Source organism: Canis lupus, chromosome 7 (assembly GCF_003254725.2).
Source record: "Canis lupus dingo isolate Sandy chromosome 7, ASM325472v2, whole genome shotgun sequence".
Classification (NCBI taxonomy): Eukaryota; Metazoa; Chordata; class Mammalia; order Carnivora; family Canidae; genus Canis; species Canis lupus.
The window spans coordinates 17,404,772-17,423,077 of NC_064249.1; the positions used below are offsets into that span (position 1 = coordinate 17,404,772).

At 40.3% G+C, this 18,306-nt stretch overlaps 1 protein-coding gene across 5 annotated transcripts in view; it reads left to right on the forward strand.

Moving 5' to 3' along the window:
* Window positions 1–18,306, forward strand: part of C7H1orf21 (chromosome 7 C1orf21 homolog) — a 215,443-nt gene that overhangs the window by 74,361 nt on the left and 122,776 nt on the right. For all 5 annotated transcript variants that reach the window (XM_025430075.3, XM_025430076.3, XM_035719196.2 and 2 more), the window contains one exon: window positions 2,262–2,481. In XM_025430075.3, the coding sequence (XP_025285860.1) occupies window positions 2,388–2,481 (94 nt within the window). In that variant the 5' untranslated portion in view covers window positions 2,262–2,387. The remainder of the gene's footprint in view (window positions 1–2,261; window positions 2,482–18,306) is intronic.

An 18,306-nucleotide genomic window follows, 5' to 3' on the forward strand; every position in this document is an offset into this window, starting at 1 on the left:
ATTCAATCTCTCATTCTTTTTGTCTCACATGTCAGTGATGTTTCTTCAGAAACCATGATAGGTTGACAGATGGGTTTCTGCACTACTAATTTAATATCTCTCAGAGTGTGCTCAAATTTGCACCAGAGAGACGTCCTCATCTTTAAGTTGGATAAAGTGAGCAAGGCCTCCTCTAAGCCCTTCACAAAGCATCACTGGAGCAGTCCCCTGCCCTGCCCTGTTCCCACCTCTCACCAAACGAGGGTGAGGACGGATGCACGCGCATGCACGCTCTCACTTGTGCACTTCCACGTCCTATCTTAACTCAGGCAGTTCCTTATGTCTGGATAGTGTTACTGTCCTTTTAGCCATCCAGATTTCTACCAAACTTTTAAGTCTCTACAAAATACTACTTCCTCTTTGAATGCCTGCCTTTGCCCAGTCATAATTTCATCTGTTTTGTGTTTTTGTTTTTTTTTATTTTTATTTTTTTAAATTCTAATTGCCACAGATTCCTGTGAAACCTATCATGGCACTCCTACACTACATTGTGTAGATTTTTAAAAAATGCCTCCCTAATGCACATTTCCCCCATCAGGCCCCTGAGCTATATATAGATCAGTATGGATAGACCATCAAATCAAAATATTGTAGCTTTAATGACATTACTGCTAAATGTGTTGTGTGAGTGTGTCCTTCATATAGCTTTAAAAATATGAACATATGTTAACAAGAGGTTATCCAATCCTGTAGAGAAACTACAAATATTAGCTATCTAGGGAATAAAAAAATCTTCCTTTTAGGTAAAGCTTGACCAACTAACCCTATACTTCCTGTAGTTGATTTGATGGAATCAGTGCTAGAAAATAGTATGAAGAACTATACAAAGATAGGACTAGTGTTACAGCCATAGAGTTGATATTGCAATTTGCATTTGCTTGGCTTCATTTAAGATCATTACCTTTGTTATCTGAGTTTGTTTTTGAGGTTGATTTAGAATTACCTTTCAGTGTTGAGTTAACTTGAAAAATCCCCTTTGCTGAGAATTTATGGCTTAAATGATTAGATTTCTATGTCCACGAGTGTCCTTAGAGCACTAGGAAGGAGGCCTGCAGCTGTGTTTCAGTTTCTGTAGCACTGTTTCTGAGTCTGAGAAACATCAGTTGTTCACAAAGGGGAGGGGTAAGTAGGGGGATGCAGGTGAGTAGGGGGATGTAGGTGCTAATCCATAGCATCAAGTGCATGACTTGACACTTCTTTTGCTCTGCTTGGGTGTGAGGAGGTAAGGGCCTGTACTACAGTGGGAGGGATGGAGAAAAAGGAGTGGGAAGATATCCAAAGGAAACACCTAGAGACTGTAATAAATTGTCTACAAGATTGGAATGGCTGGAAAAGGATGATAAGGGAATGAAATAAATAAAAAGCAAATGCTGAGAATTTGGGGAGCGACCTTGGGTGGGGTGAGGAATGTATATTTACCTAAGTTAACTAGAGTTATCTCCTTTGTGGTTTATCCATAAATTCTCTTTCAGTCTTTATTAGTGGCCCAATAGAGGTACAAAGGCTCTGATAAGAGGTGGGCAATTGCCTTGTTTTCTCTTGACTTTCCTGCATCTTTTCAAACCTTAAAGCATTCAGCTAGCTAAGCAGAAAATGGACAACAATAAGTTTGAATCCTTGCCCCCATCTCCTTCCTTTATCTTCCAAAACACTGTCACCTCAGGTAAAATAAAATATGGAGTTCCTTACGGAACCCACTAGAAATTATATAAATTAGCCCGTATTTCAGCCTGAGGAAGAAGGCCACTTCCTCCTGGAAAAAAACGAGGATCTGAGAAGAGCTGGCTTGCAAGGCAGGAGGGCGAAGATGGAGAATTTTTCCCCAGTTTCTTGAGCTGTTGATATCATGGATGTCCTTTATTTTACTCTGAAGGCTTTTGAGATTCCAGAACATTAGCAAACATATATGCACTGTATGTATAGCAAAGAGTAGTGTTCAAATATATATTTGAACAAACAAGTACGCGTTTTTTGTTACCTCCTTCAAAAAGTTCAGCCATGTGTTGTGCAGGGGGCATGCCTTTGGTCCTGCTCTTTGAGTGAGAATCAGAAGAAAATGGGCCATGTTGCCATTTCCTCCTTTAGCACCGGTGCTCCCCCAGTATTGGGGGGAGGGGTCACACCGGAATCCTAGTGCATTGCTGATCACACACAGCACAACGACACATGGAGATACAGGTTTGTTTTCCCTCATTCTCATCTCTATCTTTCTGTCCTTTCAGGTGCACACATCTTGACCAACTCAGCAGGAAGGTGGATTGTCTTTGGGTTTAAAGAAAAAAAAAATGTCCCTGTGTCTGTAGAGATGATTTGCAGTTCAGCCCGGCTGAAGCTGACCGAATGAGACTATGGGCTGTGCCTCTGCCAAGCATGTTGCCACTGTTCAAAATGAAGAGGAAGCCCAGAAAGGGAAGAACTACCAGAACGGAGATGTGTTTGGTGGTGAGTGCCATTGAACTTTAATCTTGACCTGTTGACCCAGGCCTTTCACTTTCTCAGGAGTGAATATTTGTAGTGTTAGTGGTGTTATATTTTTTGGGGGGCTGCTGGTAACAGGCTGATGAGATATGGCTAGAAATCAATGCAGATATTTTCCGTGGGGGCAATTTTCATAATAATTTATACATAGAGGATTTTGAGGAGCATTATGGAGGTTTTATATAGAAACTAGCATTTAAATCAGGTTTTAAATAACTAGTAGGACTTAAATAGTGCATAGGACAAGCAGCCACACACAGAGGTTCAAAGGTGGAGTGAATAAGGATTTGTAAATGAGAGGTAAGGTTTTTTTTAGGGTTTATAGTTACTTTTCATGTGAATTATAAACTTTCAGGTTAAAAAAAATACAAATACAATGAATTTAATAATCATCTTTTAACTTACGATGATTCAAAGTGACTTTAAACTATCCAGTGCAAAGATTACAACCTGCCAACCCATGGCCACATGGGTTGCAAATAATATTTTCTTTGGCTCCCAGAGAATTATGAAATAAAAAGCCAGGCAGCATTTAAAAATCAGGATGCTTCACATAAAACCCCAAATTGCTTCAGAAAATCTGGCAACACCAAGTCTGCATTCTCTGAGGCAACAGTCAGTGGGTTGAGGTAGCAGTGGTCCCTTGCGTCAGGCTGTGGCCTCCAGGGAACCACTGAGCCTACCCTAGAAAGTTCATCTAGTCCCGTTCAATCATGAATGTTACCTACCTGGCCATTTACAGACTTTTGAGTTTGCCTGGTCATGAGTTTGTTCCTTAGAAGATCAGGTGTTGCTCTGGTGCCACATGGCTATGAGTTAGCCCAAAGTTCCAGTTAGGAAGCTAGATATAGCCATTCTGCTGAATTCCTTGAATAGTAATAACCCACTACTTGGTCCATGCCTGGCACTCCTGTTCGTAAAAGTACCTCTCCTTCGCTAAATAACCACATTGAAATAATGTTTACATGTAAACAACTGAAGCGGCTTTGTCCAGTCACTGTCCAATAATCCTCCTGCATTTTGGTCCATCGTAATGGTTGTGTCCATCCTTGGTAGAGAATTGGGATGCTGTGGGAAGACTCATGCTCTGCTAAAAGGGAGCTAGTATATATGAGAGGAGGATTTTGTGTTGTGTCATTTCAAGGAAACGTATGTGTTGCCTGGAACAAATTTGCTTCTGGCCGTGACTGCCTAGAAAATTCAGGACTGTGGAGAAGAGTCACATGTGAGCATCTAAATAAAACTCAAATTCAGATCACTGAGACCAGTTTCTGGGAAAAGAGTTAGTTCATTGGAACTAGAATCATTCTGTCACCCTCAAACACTTCACTTTTAAGAGACTGTAATCTAATATCGAGGATTTGTTCAAACTAACTTCTACATGATACTCTGTTGTCATTATCGTTTTTGAAACAAGACTACCATTAATGGAGCTGCCACCATATGTCAAATCTGCAGAAACATTTACATTCATTTTTATGGTGAATTTTCACAACAATCCTGTGAAAGATGTGCCATCCCAGTTTTACATATTTGGAAGCTGAAGCACAGAGAGATGAACTGGTCCCAGGTTGGCCGGCTATGAAGCCACAGACCCAGGTCTCTCTGACTCTTCCAGAATCCATGTTGCTTTGTCGGTGTCATTGCCCGGTGCCCTGGTGACTCCCATTGGTCACTCATTCTTCAATGCAAAAAGGTATTGACTGGCCTGTACTTGGTATGTCAAGACCTTTTGCTAAAAGCCGCAGAGGGCACAGAGGTAAATAATACGTAAACCTCCCTTTCTAGGACTTAGTAAGAGGATGAGGAAATGTTATGAAGTAGAATAAGCCAAATACCAGGAAAGGAAAAGACATACATCATAGGTAAGAGTTAGGGGGATGGAGAGGCTGTCTTAAAAGGTGGGACCAGAGCAGATTTCTCACAGAGGTGACATCTGAAACTGGCCTTAGGGGACCCGAAGAATCTAAACTTGTTGGATGAAGGGTGCAGGGAGGAACTAAAAAAAAAAAGGCTAGAGATAATGTGAGACTTACTCGAGAATTATAGATGATCCAGTTTCAATGAAATATAAAATTTAAGTGAGAGAGAATTGGCTAGAAAACTAAGCTAGGGTTAAATTATAGAGAACTTTGAATACCAAATTACAATCTTTAGAAAGATAGACTGTAAGAGCCAAAAATCAGTGATATTTGGTATATTGTATTTATATACTGCCCAGCAATGAGGCTACCTAACTATTCAGCTGGTAATTTAGTTTCAGCTTTTATAGGCGAGGAGACTGTCTATTATCCTAAAGTACCATATGTATTTGGCAAATGTTGGCATCTAATAAAGGAGCCTTGTATTAGTCACCTATCGCTGGGTATTGGACAACCTTAAGATCTCAATGGCATTCAACAATGAGCGTGTCTTTCTTGATCACGAGTTGGTGAGTCAGCTGGAGTGGCTCTGCTCCATGTCTCTCTCTCATCTCCCTCCTGGGACCAGTGAGCTGCAGGAGGGGGCATGGTGGGGGGAGGTGGCATGCTCTTATTTTGCGGAAGGGTAAAAGTGCAAGCGATGCACAAGATGCCTCTTAACCTTGGGCTTATTGCTGGCACAGCATCACTTGCACCCACATTTTACTAGCCAAATCAAATCACATGAATGTGCTCAAAGGCGGGAGAAACACATCTGACGGCCATGCATTCGTGACAAGGGTGTGGATGCAGAGAAGGGTCAAGAATGAGGGCTAACAATTGAGTCCACCCTGAGTCTGCCCAGTCATTGCTGGCTGCAGGGCTCCATGCCATTCATGCCATCGAGTGCAGTCTGTTAGCTTTTTTTCAGTCTCCCAATACTTATACTGAAGTTTTATTCACTCCATCATTCATCATCTTGTTACTCTTTCTCACATAAACATTTGCGGGTTTGTGGCATGGTGTTAGATAAAGCAGACAAGGAGGGCCAGAGTTTCTTGAACCCATCAAGGGAGATATTTTTTTAGTCCCACAGGGTTCTGGGGGCAGAATTGTCAGTGCAGCGTGAACATCAGTGCCATTATCTAGATGTTACTGAATGCAAGAGTTTATATATCTGCGTTTCTCCACTTGCATTTTAGTTTGCAGGCAGAGCAAGTGTTCAGAATCCTAGCATGATCACAGATGGTCACAGGTGACTAAGCAGATTTGGCTCACTTTTAACCACTTGATATCTCTGTCACCCATTGTTTCAGTAACTTATTACCTTATAACAAAGAGCTCCACAACTAGTGGCTTAAAACAAGTACTGATTTATTATTTATCACAATTCTGTGAGGTGCCTAGGGTTATCTGCCGTTTTTTGTCTGGGCTCAACCAAATAGCAGCATTTAGCTAGGAGCTCAGCGGGGCTCAAGCAACCAAGATGACTCCAAGGTTCTCTTTCCAGCTAGAAAGTCAAACTTTTCACGAAGTGGCTGGTTTTTAAGAGAGGAAGTAGAAACTGTCAGGCCTCTGAAGACCTACCTTTGAAAGTCTAAGAATGTCAGTTTTGCTCATCCTGTTGGTAAAAGCAAGTTTCAAGACCATCCCAGAGTCAAGAGAGCTAGAGGTCTCCATCTGTTGAGTCTAAGGAATTGTTGGGAGCCATCTTTGGAGACTCGTTACCTCAGGCACTGAGAGAGGCAGTGAGAATGCCATGACTAGGTTATATTCAAACCTGGACAGTTCCAGTCTGCTTTCTAAATCACTGCTCTGTTTTTCACTGAATAAAGTTGCCTCATTCACTTTTTAGAAGTCGTTTTTAAATGTTTAAAAAATGTTATTACTGCTTGTTGTTGAAGAGTTGACAAAGTCTGTGAAGGATGGCATATTTGAGGATGGCTCTGAAGTATGTGTCTCTGAGTGTGTACACACACACACATTTCAATCCTTTTCCTAAAGGTGTGAATTTAATTTCATAGCTTCTAAGGACACGCTGGGGAGCGTTGATAAACAGTGTGTTTTTACAAATGGTAATTTCCATTTTCATAAAGCAGTTTGGTCTCCATGACGTTGTGGTTATTTAGGAGACTGACCACTCCAAATATGTGTGACAGAGTATCTGTAGAATATTCCACCATAGAGGATTAAGTGACAGAAGGGCATCCTGGCTCCTAGATTTCATGGAATTCAGGAGATCATTGACAAGGGACTTTTATCACTGACATTTACCTGTAGACTTTCTTTCCTTTTAAATACTGAAACATAAAAAGTTCCAGGTCTAAAGTTATGCCTCACATACATGTAGCCTGTTCAGAAGTAAAACCCAGACCAGAAAGCTCCCTCCCTTCCCTCAGTGGTCAGGGCAGATAGGAAGAATGGTCAGCAGATCTGCTGAGGTCAGTTGGAGGACAGCTGAGCAGACTGCCAAAACCAGCTTGCAGAAAATGAGTGACTGATAGGTTCAAGTTATCATGCACTAGTTAAGCAAGTTCTAAGGGAAGCCAAGTGCTTATTGGATTTCTTTCAGTAGCCATTCACGTAGACTATTCAAGTAGGTGCAGGGGAACAGATTCAGGCCTTACTAGGAAAGTTAACACATCAAACCTGAGGTCCTCCTCTCTTCTGCAGCCCACTGAAAGGAGAGAAAGCCCTTTACTTACATTGACTTTACTATTTGCCTGAAGGTCACCACGTTCTTCCAATAATACAGGCTTTAATCTTGAAAGGGCTTTAAACTGGAGGCTTTTGTGTCTTCTAGTTCCCAGCTCCTGTGAGTCTTGTGGCTCTCCCCAGAAGCTCTTGCCCTGCTGCCACCGCAGCCCCAAACCCAGAATAGCACATCGTCCTCTGAATGGATCTTCATTAGCCCCCTTGGTTGTTTGTTCATGTCTTTGGTTTCTGTTGTTGTTAGCTCTTAATTCTGATGGTTTCTTGCCCTGTGTTCAGATTCTGTCAGGTTTTTCTAAGTGCGCATGTTCATTCTCTTGCTCCAGAACTTTCTGTTGCACCTAATGCTTAGCCAGTAAAACCCTAAATCCTTAGTGAACATGCAAGGCCTCTCAGATAGCTCATACGCACCTTGGCAGCCTTGTCAGACTCTGTCCTTCATGTCCCCTGCTCTTTTGCCAGGTTGGACAGCTCACACCGTGACCTCAGACACACCTGACTCCCGGGCCCTCTGGTGCGCCATGACTTCTGCTTGGCATGGGCCCTTTCTTCTGTCTTCATTGTTTTAAATCTTGCTGTTCTCCCAAACTTCACCCAAACTTGCATGAAGCTTTTCTAATACTTTGAGAAAGTATCTCTTTCCTGCCATCTCAGAATACCTTTTACATACTTACGTATTTGGTTTATTTCTTTATATGTCTCATCTCATTAATTGTGTATATGTATCATCTCTCTTAGGAGCCAGTTAGCCGCCTGAAGACAAGGACTGTCGTTCTTGAGAGAAACCAGGGTTCCTAGAACTCTGGTTGCTGGAGGCAGAGAGATTGTTCGGGGATCACATTGAGCCCTGCCCACGCCAGCTAGGTAGCCGAGTTTGGCTTAAGGACTGAGAGAGTCTGAGGTTTATAAACACTCCCTTAAGTGGAGGTGCTTAGATTATTATAGTAAATTCTTCTGGAATAGCAGAATAAAGCTTGAATATAAAAGGAAAGCAAGATTTTGGCTACTTTGTTTCCCCTGGGCTCTATATTGTTGTGTAGCTTCAGTTAAGTTTTGATGCTCAGCTGTGTAAATTGGGAACCTATAATAGGATTGTGTGTGCGTGTGTGTGTGTGTGTGTGTGTGTGAGAGAGAGAGAGAGAGAGAGAGAGAGAGATGGTATTATCCAATCTGTTACCCCCTCTAAAATACTGTAGGGACCAACTTCACATGTTATGGGAAGATTACATAAGAGAATATTATCACATTCATTCAGAAAGTCAAAGCAGTTGAAGGCAAAGTAATAATTCACCATTTCTTTCTGTAGTAATTTCTGATTGCATGAAGTAAAGATTAATTAAAATTAATCTGCATTTGTGTTTGTCAGACAGTAACAGAAGAATGTTACCCTCTGTGCCATTTAGTACAGTAGCCTCTGGCCACTGTTGAATATTAAGCATGTGAAATATGCTTAGTTCTAATTGAGATATGCTATGAGTATGAAATACATACAGGATCTTAAGGACTTAGTATAAAAAAGAGTATAAAATAGCTCATTAATGATTTTTTATTAATCACATGTTGAAGTGATAGTATTTTGGATATATTGGGTTAAATAAAATACATTATTCAAATTAATTTCGTCATTTCTTTTTGCTCATTTAGTGGGGCTACTAGATATATCTAAAGTATAGATGTGCTCACCTTATCTTTCTGTTGGATGGTGCTGGTTTAAGTCACTGAAAGGTAATGTTGGTGTTTAGGGCTCCCTTTTCTTCCCAGTTTCAGCTTTGGAGTGTACTTATTCTGGAATGCAAGAGAAAAGGAGTGAGGCTGAGATAGGTGAGGAAGCAGGGTGTTGGGGTCCATAGACAGCTAGAAAGGCAGAGATGGGGCAGCAGCTTGGCAGATGAAGAGCACACTCTCTAACTTGCTAATCTCTCTGCCTTAATTAGTGGTAGTCTTTAGCTGCCTTTTGTGTAACTTCTTTTGCTGGCCCAGGGAAGTTTCTATTGACTTCCTAAATTGTTATTTCCCAAAGATCAGAGAGGAAATCTTTCTTCCCCCTTCTTCTTCTTTTTTTTTTTTTTTTCAGTGAGTTGCTAAAGAACCTTAATGGCAGGAGAACTGTTTGTTGGGTTTGTAAACAGAGCCAGGTCATAGTCATGAAAGCTGAAAAAAAACTTTTTTTTAAGTCAAGACAAGTGAGTAACCTGGCCCTAGGTTTATTAGTCTTTGAAGACTCCACGTTTTGAGCTGAGCCTCAGAAAGGTCTCCATGGCTTGAAGCGTACATGGAGCTTGTGGAATTACAGAAGTCGGCCCACCTTGGCCATGGATATTCTCTTCCAGAGTAAAAGTGTTTAGCCCACTGCCTGACTTAGAGAAGGTACCTAATGGTTCCTAATAGGTGCTTGTTGCTTTGACATGAGACAAGTCTGTATATGAGCATGTAACCGTGATTGTGAGTTCTCTTGCTAGCTAGGGTTTTTCCCAGCTTCCCAGCCTTTTCTATTGTTTTTGGCAAGTAACATAACCTCATTAATGCCCGGGTTTCTTCATCTGTGATACAGAGATAATAATGGAATCCACCACTTGGGAGTCGTGTGGAGGATCAGATGAATTAACAATGAAAAGCACTTAGAACATTGTCTGGTGCATAATTAGCACCCAAGCATCAATTATAAATATGAATAGATTTGCCCCACCTCTTCAATCTTTCCCCTCACCCACCTCAAATATACCATGCTAAAATGTCCCGTGATGCAGAATTTAATCTAGCTGAGGTAGAGTCAGAATTTCTATTTGGAAGAATTTCCTGTAACAGAAAGTCAAGAAAACTCTATACTTTCTTTTTCTTTAATTTAAATTCATTTAGTTAAAATATACTGTATTATTAGTTTCAAAGGTAAAGTTTAGTGATTCATCAATTGCATACAACACCCAGTGTTCATTACATCATGTGGCCTCCTTAATGCCCATCACCCAGTTGCCCCAATCCCTTCTACCTTCCTCCCCTCCAGCAACCCTCAGTTTGTTTCCTAGAGTTAAGAGTCTCTTATGATTTGTCTCACTCTCTGATTTCATCTTATTTTATTTTTCCCTTCTTCCCCCTATGATCCTCTGTCTTGTTTCTTAAATTCCACATATAAGTGAAATCATATGATAATTGTCTTTCCCTGGTTGACTTATTTTGCTCAGCATAATACTTATATTTTTTTAAAAAGAAAAATCCGGGGCTCCTGGTGGCTCGGTTGAGCATCAACTCTTGATTTCAGCTCAGGTCATGATATCAGAGTCCTGAGAACAAGCCCTGTATCAGACTCCATGCTCAATGGGGATTCTGCTGGAGATTCTCTCTCCCTACTCCCTCAAATAGATAAATAAATAAATCTTTAAAAAAATATATCCAAGTACTATTTTTTCCTTCCCTTGCCATTAGTATCATGACCTGTTTGTTTAATGTTATATAGAGAGGTAAGCGGAAAAGTAGGACTACTTGTCACTTACTGCTTCAAGACAGCCTGACTGCAGGATGAGAGAGTCTCTGATTTCACAGACAGTGTTGGCAGGGACTTGCTAGCAGGGCCCTTGGTGGTGTCCCTCTGGTTTTATGTCTAGAGGGTTTCCTTCAATTGCTCTCTTTCCCCTCTTGATGCCTGGTCTTCTCTATAGCTTTCTGGAGCCCTTTTTCAGACAGAAACTAAGAAAGAACTTGGCTCTGGAGAAGGCAGTAGAGATGCTTCTGGTACTATCCAGTGAGAGGCACAGAGGACCAGAGCTGTGGGCAAGGCTTGTTTGTTGGGGGGAAGTTCTCAAAAAGTGACTCAGCAACACAAGAGAAGGTGGGAGGTTTCTTTACCCATAGCATTTCTCTTCTGAGTTATTTTCTCCTGAGTTACATCACAGAATTCAGAAATTAAAAACAGTGGCCTCTTCCTGGAATCCTGGCTGCTGTGGTAGAAAGGATGTGTTTTGCCATAAGCACCTGCCTGGTCCCACCCACCTGGCAATGCACACCAGGCAGCACCTGTCTGATGCTTAGACCTCATTTAGGTCCTGGGTCTCCTCTGCAGAGATGAGCACAGCACCTACCTTCTGTACCCAGAGCCTGAAATCTGGCTGTTTTCTTTTGCCCCTGAATGATGACATCAAAAATGCAACTATTAGACTCAGATTTTACTGTTTCTATTATCACTGTTATCCCCATTTGATACAAAAGGAAAATGAAGCCAAGAGCCATGCCAGTTCTCTTACCTAAAGAAGCAGGACTGCGGCTGGAAGTGAGGATACAGACTCTTGACTAAGGGAGATTACCTGTCTCGGGAGTAAGATATCTGTCTTTGCTATTAAATCTAAACCAGCCTCCACTCAGGAGTCTTGGGAAGTAATTGTTAACTGGCTGCTTGAGCTCAGCCTCAGCTTTTAACGAAGGATGTCTGAAGGCTCTTTTGTTATATTTAGGGCTATTTTCAGTAGTCCCGAAATTCACTCTCATGGTGAATGCACGGGCCTGAAATCTGGCAAATTGGTTTCAAATCCTGGCTCAGCTACTCACTAACATGTAACTTGGCAAATTACTCTCTTGCCTCAGCTTCCCCATCTGTATAGTATGGAGAGAATTAGTATTTACCTGCCTTCAGAGGACTGTTATATGATTTAATGTACCAGTGTATGTAAAGCCTGAAGAATAGGACTTGCTGCATAATACACACTGTGTAAGTGCCATTTGTTAATATCGTATTAGCAGCCTTCATTTCCCTTGATTATGCTGGGGGGTTGGGGAAGCATAACCTGTTCATTATATATATATGTGATTCTCCAAGCTTTAAAAGCTTATCAATTGGGGCATCCTGGGTAGCTCAGCAGTTTAGCGCTGCCTTCAGCCCAGGGCATGATCCTAGAGACCCGGGAGCGAGTCCCACTTCGGGCTCCCTGCATGGAGTCTGTTTCTCTCTCTGCCTGTGTCTCTGCCTCTCCCTCTTGTACTCTATTTCTTAAATAAATAAATAAATAAATAAATAATCAATCAATCAAATAAATAAATAAATAAATGATTTTTGAAAAAAGGTTATCAATTGTCCGTGTAATACTTATCTCTTTATTTTGTATTTTAGAATATTTGTGCTCCTATAATTTGTTTTTTTCCTGTTTTGACCTAAAACAGTTTAAGATAGGAGTAAGATAGGAGTCTGTGTTACCGTGTGTCTTTAAATCAGAAAACTAAAGTATATGATTTGAGTGGTGAATATAATATTCTGCCTCATTTTTATGAAAGCATGGTTTAAAAAAGAATCCCATCATAGAAGTTAACAAATATATTTTCATTTCTCACACACAAATCTGTGTGTGTGTGTGTGTGTGTGTGTGTGTGCGCGCGCACGTTTTCCTACTCCTGGCTCTATCATGCACAGAGAGGAGGTTTATAGAAATAAGGACATTTCGGGGGATCCTTGGGTGGCTCAGCAGTCTAGCGCCTGCCCTTGGCCCAGGGTGTGATCCTGGAGACCTGGGATCGAGTCCCACATTGGGCTCCCTGCATGGAGCCTGCTTCTCCCTCTGCCTGTGTCTCGCGCCCCCCCCCCCCAAATAAATAAATAAATAAATAAATAAATAAATAAATAAATAAGTAAGTAAGTAAGTAAGTAAGTAAGTAAGTAAGTAAATAAATCTTTAAAAAAAAAGAAATAAGGACATTTCTTTGTGAAGTGCTATGGAGAAGCCAAGGGACAACAGACATAAATGATGCCCTTGGTGACTGTAATTGAATGAATGCATCTATAACTAACTGAGATAAAAAGATGTACAAATTAGATACTATATCAACTCACATTTTATTCTTTAAAAATATGTTGTTATTTATAAATCTAATATTAAAAATTGAATTTCTTAACTCCTGACTCTGTATTAGAGTTTTTAAGATGAATCTAAAGATTAAACCATAAGATAGGGATCTGTAAAAGTACTATAAAAAATAAGAGTGTTTTTATAATCATCAGTTTGTAATGCCACAAAATCCCATACCATAAAAAAAGGTTGATAAATATGACTACGGAAAATTATCTGCACAGCAACAAACCAACCACCACAAATTAAGTTAAAAGACAAATGTCAAACGGAGTGAAAATAATATTTGTAATATAGATCAGGTTAATTAGGCTAGTATAAAAGGATTCTTAAATCTATAAGGAAAGAACTAATGCTCCAGTTGAAAAGTGGGCAGGGTTTGTGACCAGGCAGTTGAAAAGAAAAAATACAAAAGGCCAATAAACATGGTGGAAGAGTACGCAGCTTCTTAGAAATAAAAAAAAAAAAAAAGACACTAAAGAAAGCAGAACAAAACCTTTTTCACCACTCAAATTGGCAAGATTGGGCATCTATCTCACACTGTAACTGGGAATTTGGGGTGGGGGGCTTTATATAGTATATGTGTGTGTGTATATATTATATATATATGTGTATATATATATGTATATATATTATATAGTAATGAGCATGCTCTTTGCCCCAGCCATCACACTTAACAGGAATTTATCATAAGGAGATAATTAGACGAGCATGCAAACCTAATATGCTTCAGAATCTTTCTCACTGATGAAACATATATCAGATAACAGCCATTGAAAATTAAGGTATTATGTGAAAAATATCCCATAGGAGAAAGTTCTGTCCATCACTGGAAATAGCCCCAGGCAATAGGGATTCAACCCATAGACTGTCTTGCCCAGGTAAACAGATGGAGTCTGATCAATGGCATTTGTTGGCTAGCAGTTCGTTCTGTGTACTAAGCACTTAATGACTACCTCACATGGTTAAGACACTGTGCTAGGCACTGAGACTATATAGATAAATTAAGCCTGGTCCCTGCTTTTTAGGAACTGATCATGATGCAATAGATGAGCATCTCAACAGAATGTCAATATTGTATGATGATCATGCAGAAGGGTCTCTTATCCTAGGAGTAGAGAAAGACTCTTAAAGAGGTTGACTAAGATCTCAGCTGAGTCTTAAAAGATGAGTAACAGACAAAAGAATAGAGGTAGGCTAGGAGTGAGAGGCTGAGAGTGAAAAGACTCAGGGGTGCTTTGTACAACAAGTATATCAAGAGGAGACTGGGAAGCTTTACCAATCCAGTGAGGGAAATAACTTTAGAGAATCTCACGTCAAAACAAGTGTCTTAAATATTTGGAAATTTTACACTGTAATTTTTTCCAAAATACTGAAGCTCATGCAGGCAGCACAGGAATCAAAATTATGTCAGAGATCAGACAGTTGGATGAGAATTTAGAAAATACTGGACAGATAGTCTAGAAGATTTGATGCTAATTCCTTAAGCTATATGAGTGGTTAGCCTCATTCGGTTTTAATAATCATAGACCCTGAAACACTAATCCCAGAATATAGCCTCATATACATGTTAAGACTGTATTATCATCAAAACACCTTCAAACCAGCTAAGACCCATGTGAGAATCAGAACATGACTCTGTTATTTATTATTGCACACTGGTGGTATCTTCAAAGTAGATTCTGTATGTGCCATGTCACAAGTAAATTCTTCACATGGGATGAAATAAATACAAAAACATGGGAATATCTATTCAGAAGCATGCGGGAACTCATTGCTGCAAATAAGCCCCGTGTCTTTGCCCCAATCATTAGAGAGGAATATTGAGACACAGTGGGAGGTAGTAATGGCATGTCCATCCCCCAGGACAGAGCAAGATTAAGTCACTCACCCAGCCATTCTTCCTAAGAGTTCAGCTGTTAAATATTTCTAGGTGAGTAGTTTGTGATCATAAATTGGTGTCACAGTTTAATTGTGTTTCTGATAACATTCTAGACAGAAAAATTGCTTCATCCTATTAGTAACCCCTAAAGCAGTAATCCTCAGTCAGTGATTGTTGTTTGGCTAGTTACAAGGTTAGAATGGTTCCAGTTCAATCAGTGTTTATGAACAGGACCTGTGCACTGGTGGGTGATGGATACAATAGAAGCAGAATGAGGTGAGTTGCCCACAAAGACTTTTTTGGAAAAGACACCATTTAGGCACAGGAAATAATTCAGCAAGAAACAGAGACTTGAAAACATATAACAAAGTGGTATACTGAGTGTCAGTTGTCTGTTGGACAATAGGTCCACAAATACTGTGGACAATGGAAAAAAGAAATACAGGCTGCTCTAGGGGTAGAGCAAAGAGTAAAATGTTATGGGAAAATAAAGACATTTCCCTCTTAGAGAAAAATCTAGCTACTCTTCAGTAAAACATCAGTCTTTTTTGATCATTGACTATGAGTTCCTTGAAGGTAATGCTTATAATTTTTTTTAATAATAATTTATTTTTTATTGGTGTTCAATTTGCAATGCTTATAATTTAATCACACACCACTCTTGCCTGATGTAACCAAGTGCCCAACGTATAAGTTGTTTGATAATAATGGACGGATATTAATAACAATGATAGCTATCACTTACTGGTGGGCTGTCATGCCCAGTTGTAGGTCAGAGAGTGGAGACCATGAGAAGTTATGTAATTCGCCTAAGTGTACACAGGTATTATATTAACTTGGAGTCTGGTCAGGAACTTAGTTAGCTATGTCTGACTTTGGAACTTCAGTGAACAAATGTGTGCTTTGAAAGGGGAAGGAAGGAAGGCACTCCATTAGGTGTGGTAAGGGAATTTTTAAAACATACAAGATCCAGTTCCTCTGTTCTAGGGACTTTCAATTTAATGGAAGAACAAGGCCTTGGATCACCTACCTCATCCTTTCTCATTCATCAAGCACTGATTTATTGAGCCCTGTTAGATGGGAGGCCTCTTAACCCTGGCCTGTTCCTTGTGCACTAATGGTAGCCCCCTGGCCCACGGCTTTCAGTGCCAACCTGACCACTGTGAATCATCCATGACAGTGAACCACAGGGCTTTGATGAAGGCACACAGATGTTACGGGTCATGTTTTGCATTGGATTTCTTTTTTGTTCTTGTTGGCAAAGAACCACTGAATACTGATGGGTAGATACCCCTCATATTATATCCTACTCCTGTTGCCTGGGATCTGGAAAACCTGTATCTGAGCCAAGGAAGGTCAAAGGCATGTCTTTTTGAGAGGCTTGGAACTCATCTGCGTGTCTGGTTCTGTCTGGCTCTGCAGTTCTTTGAACCCAGTGAAAACCTAATTGTGTCAAATAATCCCAAACTCTAGACTTCGGGGATATAAAGATAAGTGAGTTTACCATAGTAAATGTTTCATTTCCTTGTTTGGGCATATCTGTTTGTTCATTGTATTAAGTACTCTGATGTTAAATGGAAAAAGCTGGGTATGAAACTCATACATACAGAATAACTCTATATATCAGGCAATATGTATTTAATATTATGTGCATGGACTGAGAAGAATGCCTCTAGGTGTTTACCAGGAAAGGTGAATCATGGGGACGCCTGGGTGGCCCAGCACCTGAGTGGCTGCGTTTGGTTCAGGGCATGATCCTGGAGTTCGGGGATTGAACTCCCCTGCAGGGAGCCTGCTTCCCCTTCTGCCTATGTCTCTGTCTCTCTCTCTGTGGATAAATAAATAAAATTTTTAACAAAAAAAAGAAAGGTGAATCATGATTATCTCTGGGTGATACTGATTACCAGTGAGTCTTTGTGCATCTGTTATAGTTTTCAATATTCTACATCTCTTTCTAAAGAAGTTTTTAAAAAGAATTAAATGTTTGTTTTTTCAAAACATACTATGATGAACCTTACTTTTATGAAGATGAATGTGCTGTTTGTGAAAGGAATAATCTAGAAAATTTTCTTAAAGAAGTTTATGTATTCATTGGATACTTGTTATGTGCAGGCATTATTTCAAGTATTTTGTTATTAATTCATTCAGTCCTCATAATACCATATGAGGTAGGTTCCAATAGGAACCTATCAGCTAGGTCCCCAAATCTGTACATTTAGCTACTATGCCATGCTGCCTTGTCTCCAAATCTTTTCTTAAAATCACTGCCTTTATAGGTTTCATGAACTATGAAAAGCCATATGCTGAAGATGCTGGCTTTTTTGGAGAAAGTTCTGTATTTCATATACCTGTTGCCACTGAGAATATTAGCATGCATATAAGTACTTCCCCTCATTTTTAGAGGCTTAAGAATGGTTATTGACAGCAGAGTTTGGTCCCTCCATGTCTCAGTGACAACTTCACCATCATGAACCATCACAGTGAATTTCAGTGCTCTGAAAAAAGGAGCTAACTTTCCTTAATTCACAGTTCACTGGTTAAACAGTAGTTTCATTCTGCTTTCAGCCCTGCACCCAGACTTTTGCTTAAGACCTGAGAATCGGGGGCACATGGGTGGCTCAGATGGTGAAGCATCTGCCTTTGGCTCAGGTCATGATCCCAGGGTCTCGGGATTGAGCCCCTCATCAGGCCCCCTGCTCAGTGTAGAGTCTGCTCCTCTGTCTCCCTCTCCTGTGATCTCTCTTACTCTCTCTCTCTCTAAAAAAAAAAACTCTTAAAAAAAAACCCCACCAAAAAACCCCCTGAGAATCAGTTGAAAGTTTGTTTATAGCAAATAGGCCTTTTCCTTTCAAAGTATAAAGAAAGGAAATAAAGGGAGTCTGGGGGACTCAGTGAGTAGGCATCCAATTCTTCATTTTGGCTCAAGTCATGATCTCAGGTTATGAGATCGAGCCCTGCATCAGGCTTCACGCTCAGCACAGAGTCTGCTTAAGATTCTCTTTCTTCCCCTCTCTTTGCTCCTCCCCTCTGCTTGCACACTCTCTCTCCCTCTGAAATGAATGAATGAATAAGTAAATAAATAGCATACTAGTTTTTGCTTTTATTTTTTTTAAGAGGAGAAATGAGGTTAATGTGAGGGTTGACAGATTACCAGCTTCAAGTTGAGCCATCCTCATCCTATGTGAGTTCTCCGTTCTTCTCAGATTTTCTACTATAAGTAATTCTTCACAGTAGTAACTTATTTTAGCATAGTGAGCCACATACTGCATGAGGTTTCATTCAACCAAACAAATGAAACAAATGGCTGTAGCCTAGTAAACCCAGGCTTTAGAGGAGCTGCCGACTTAGTGGCTGGGGACCTTGTGTGCATTTAGATTCTCCTGTGGAGTAATTGCTACAAAGTGACCTGTGAGCTTCTTTCTCCATCTTGGGAGTGAATATGTTGAACTTAGGTGATCACTATGGGCGT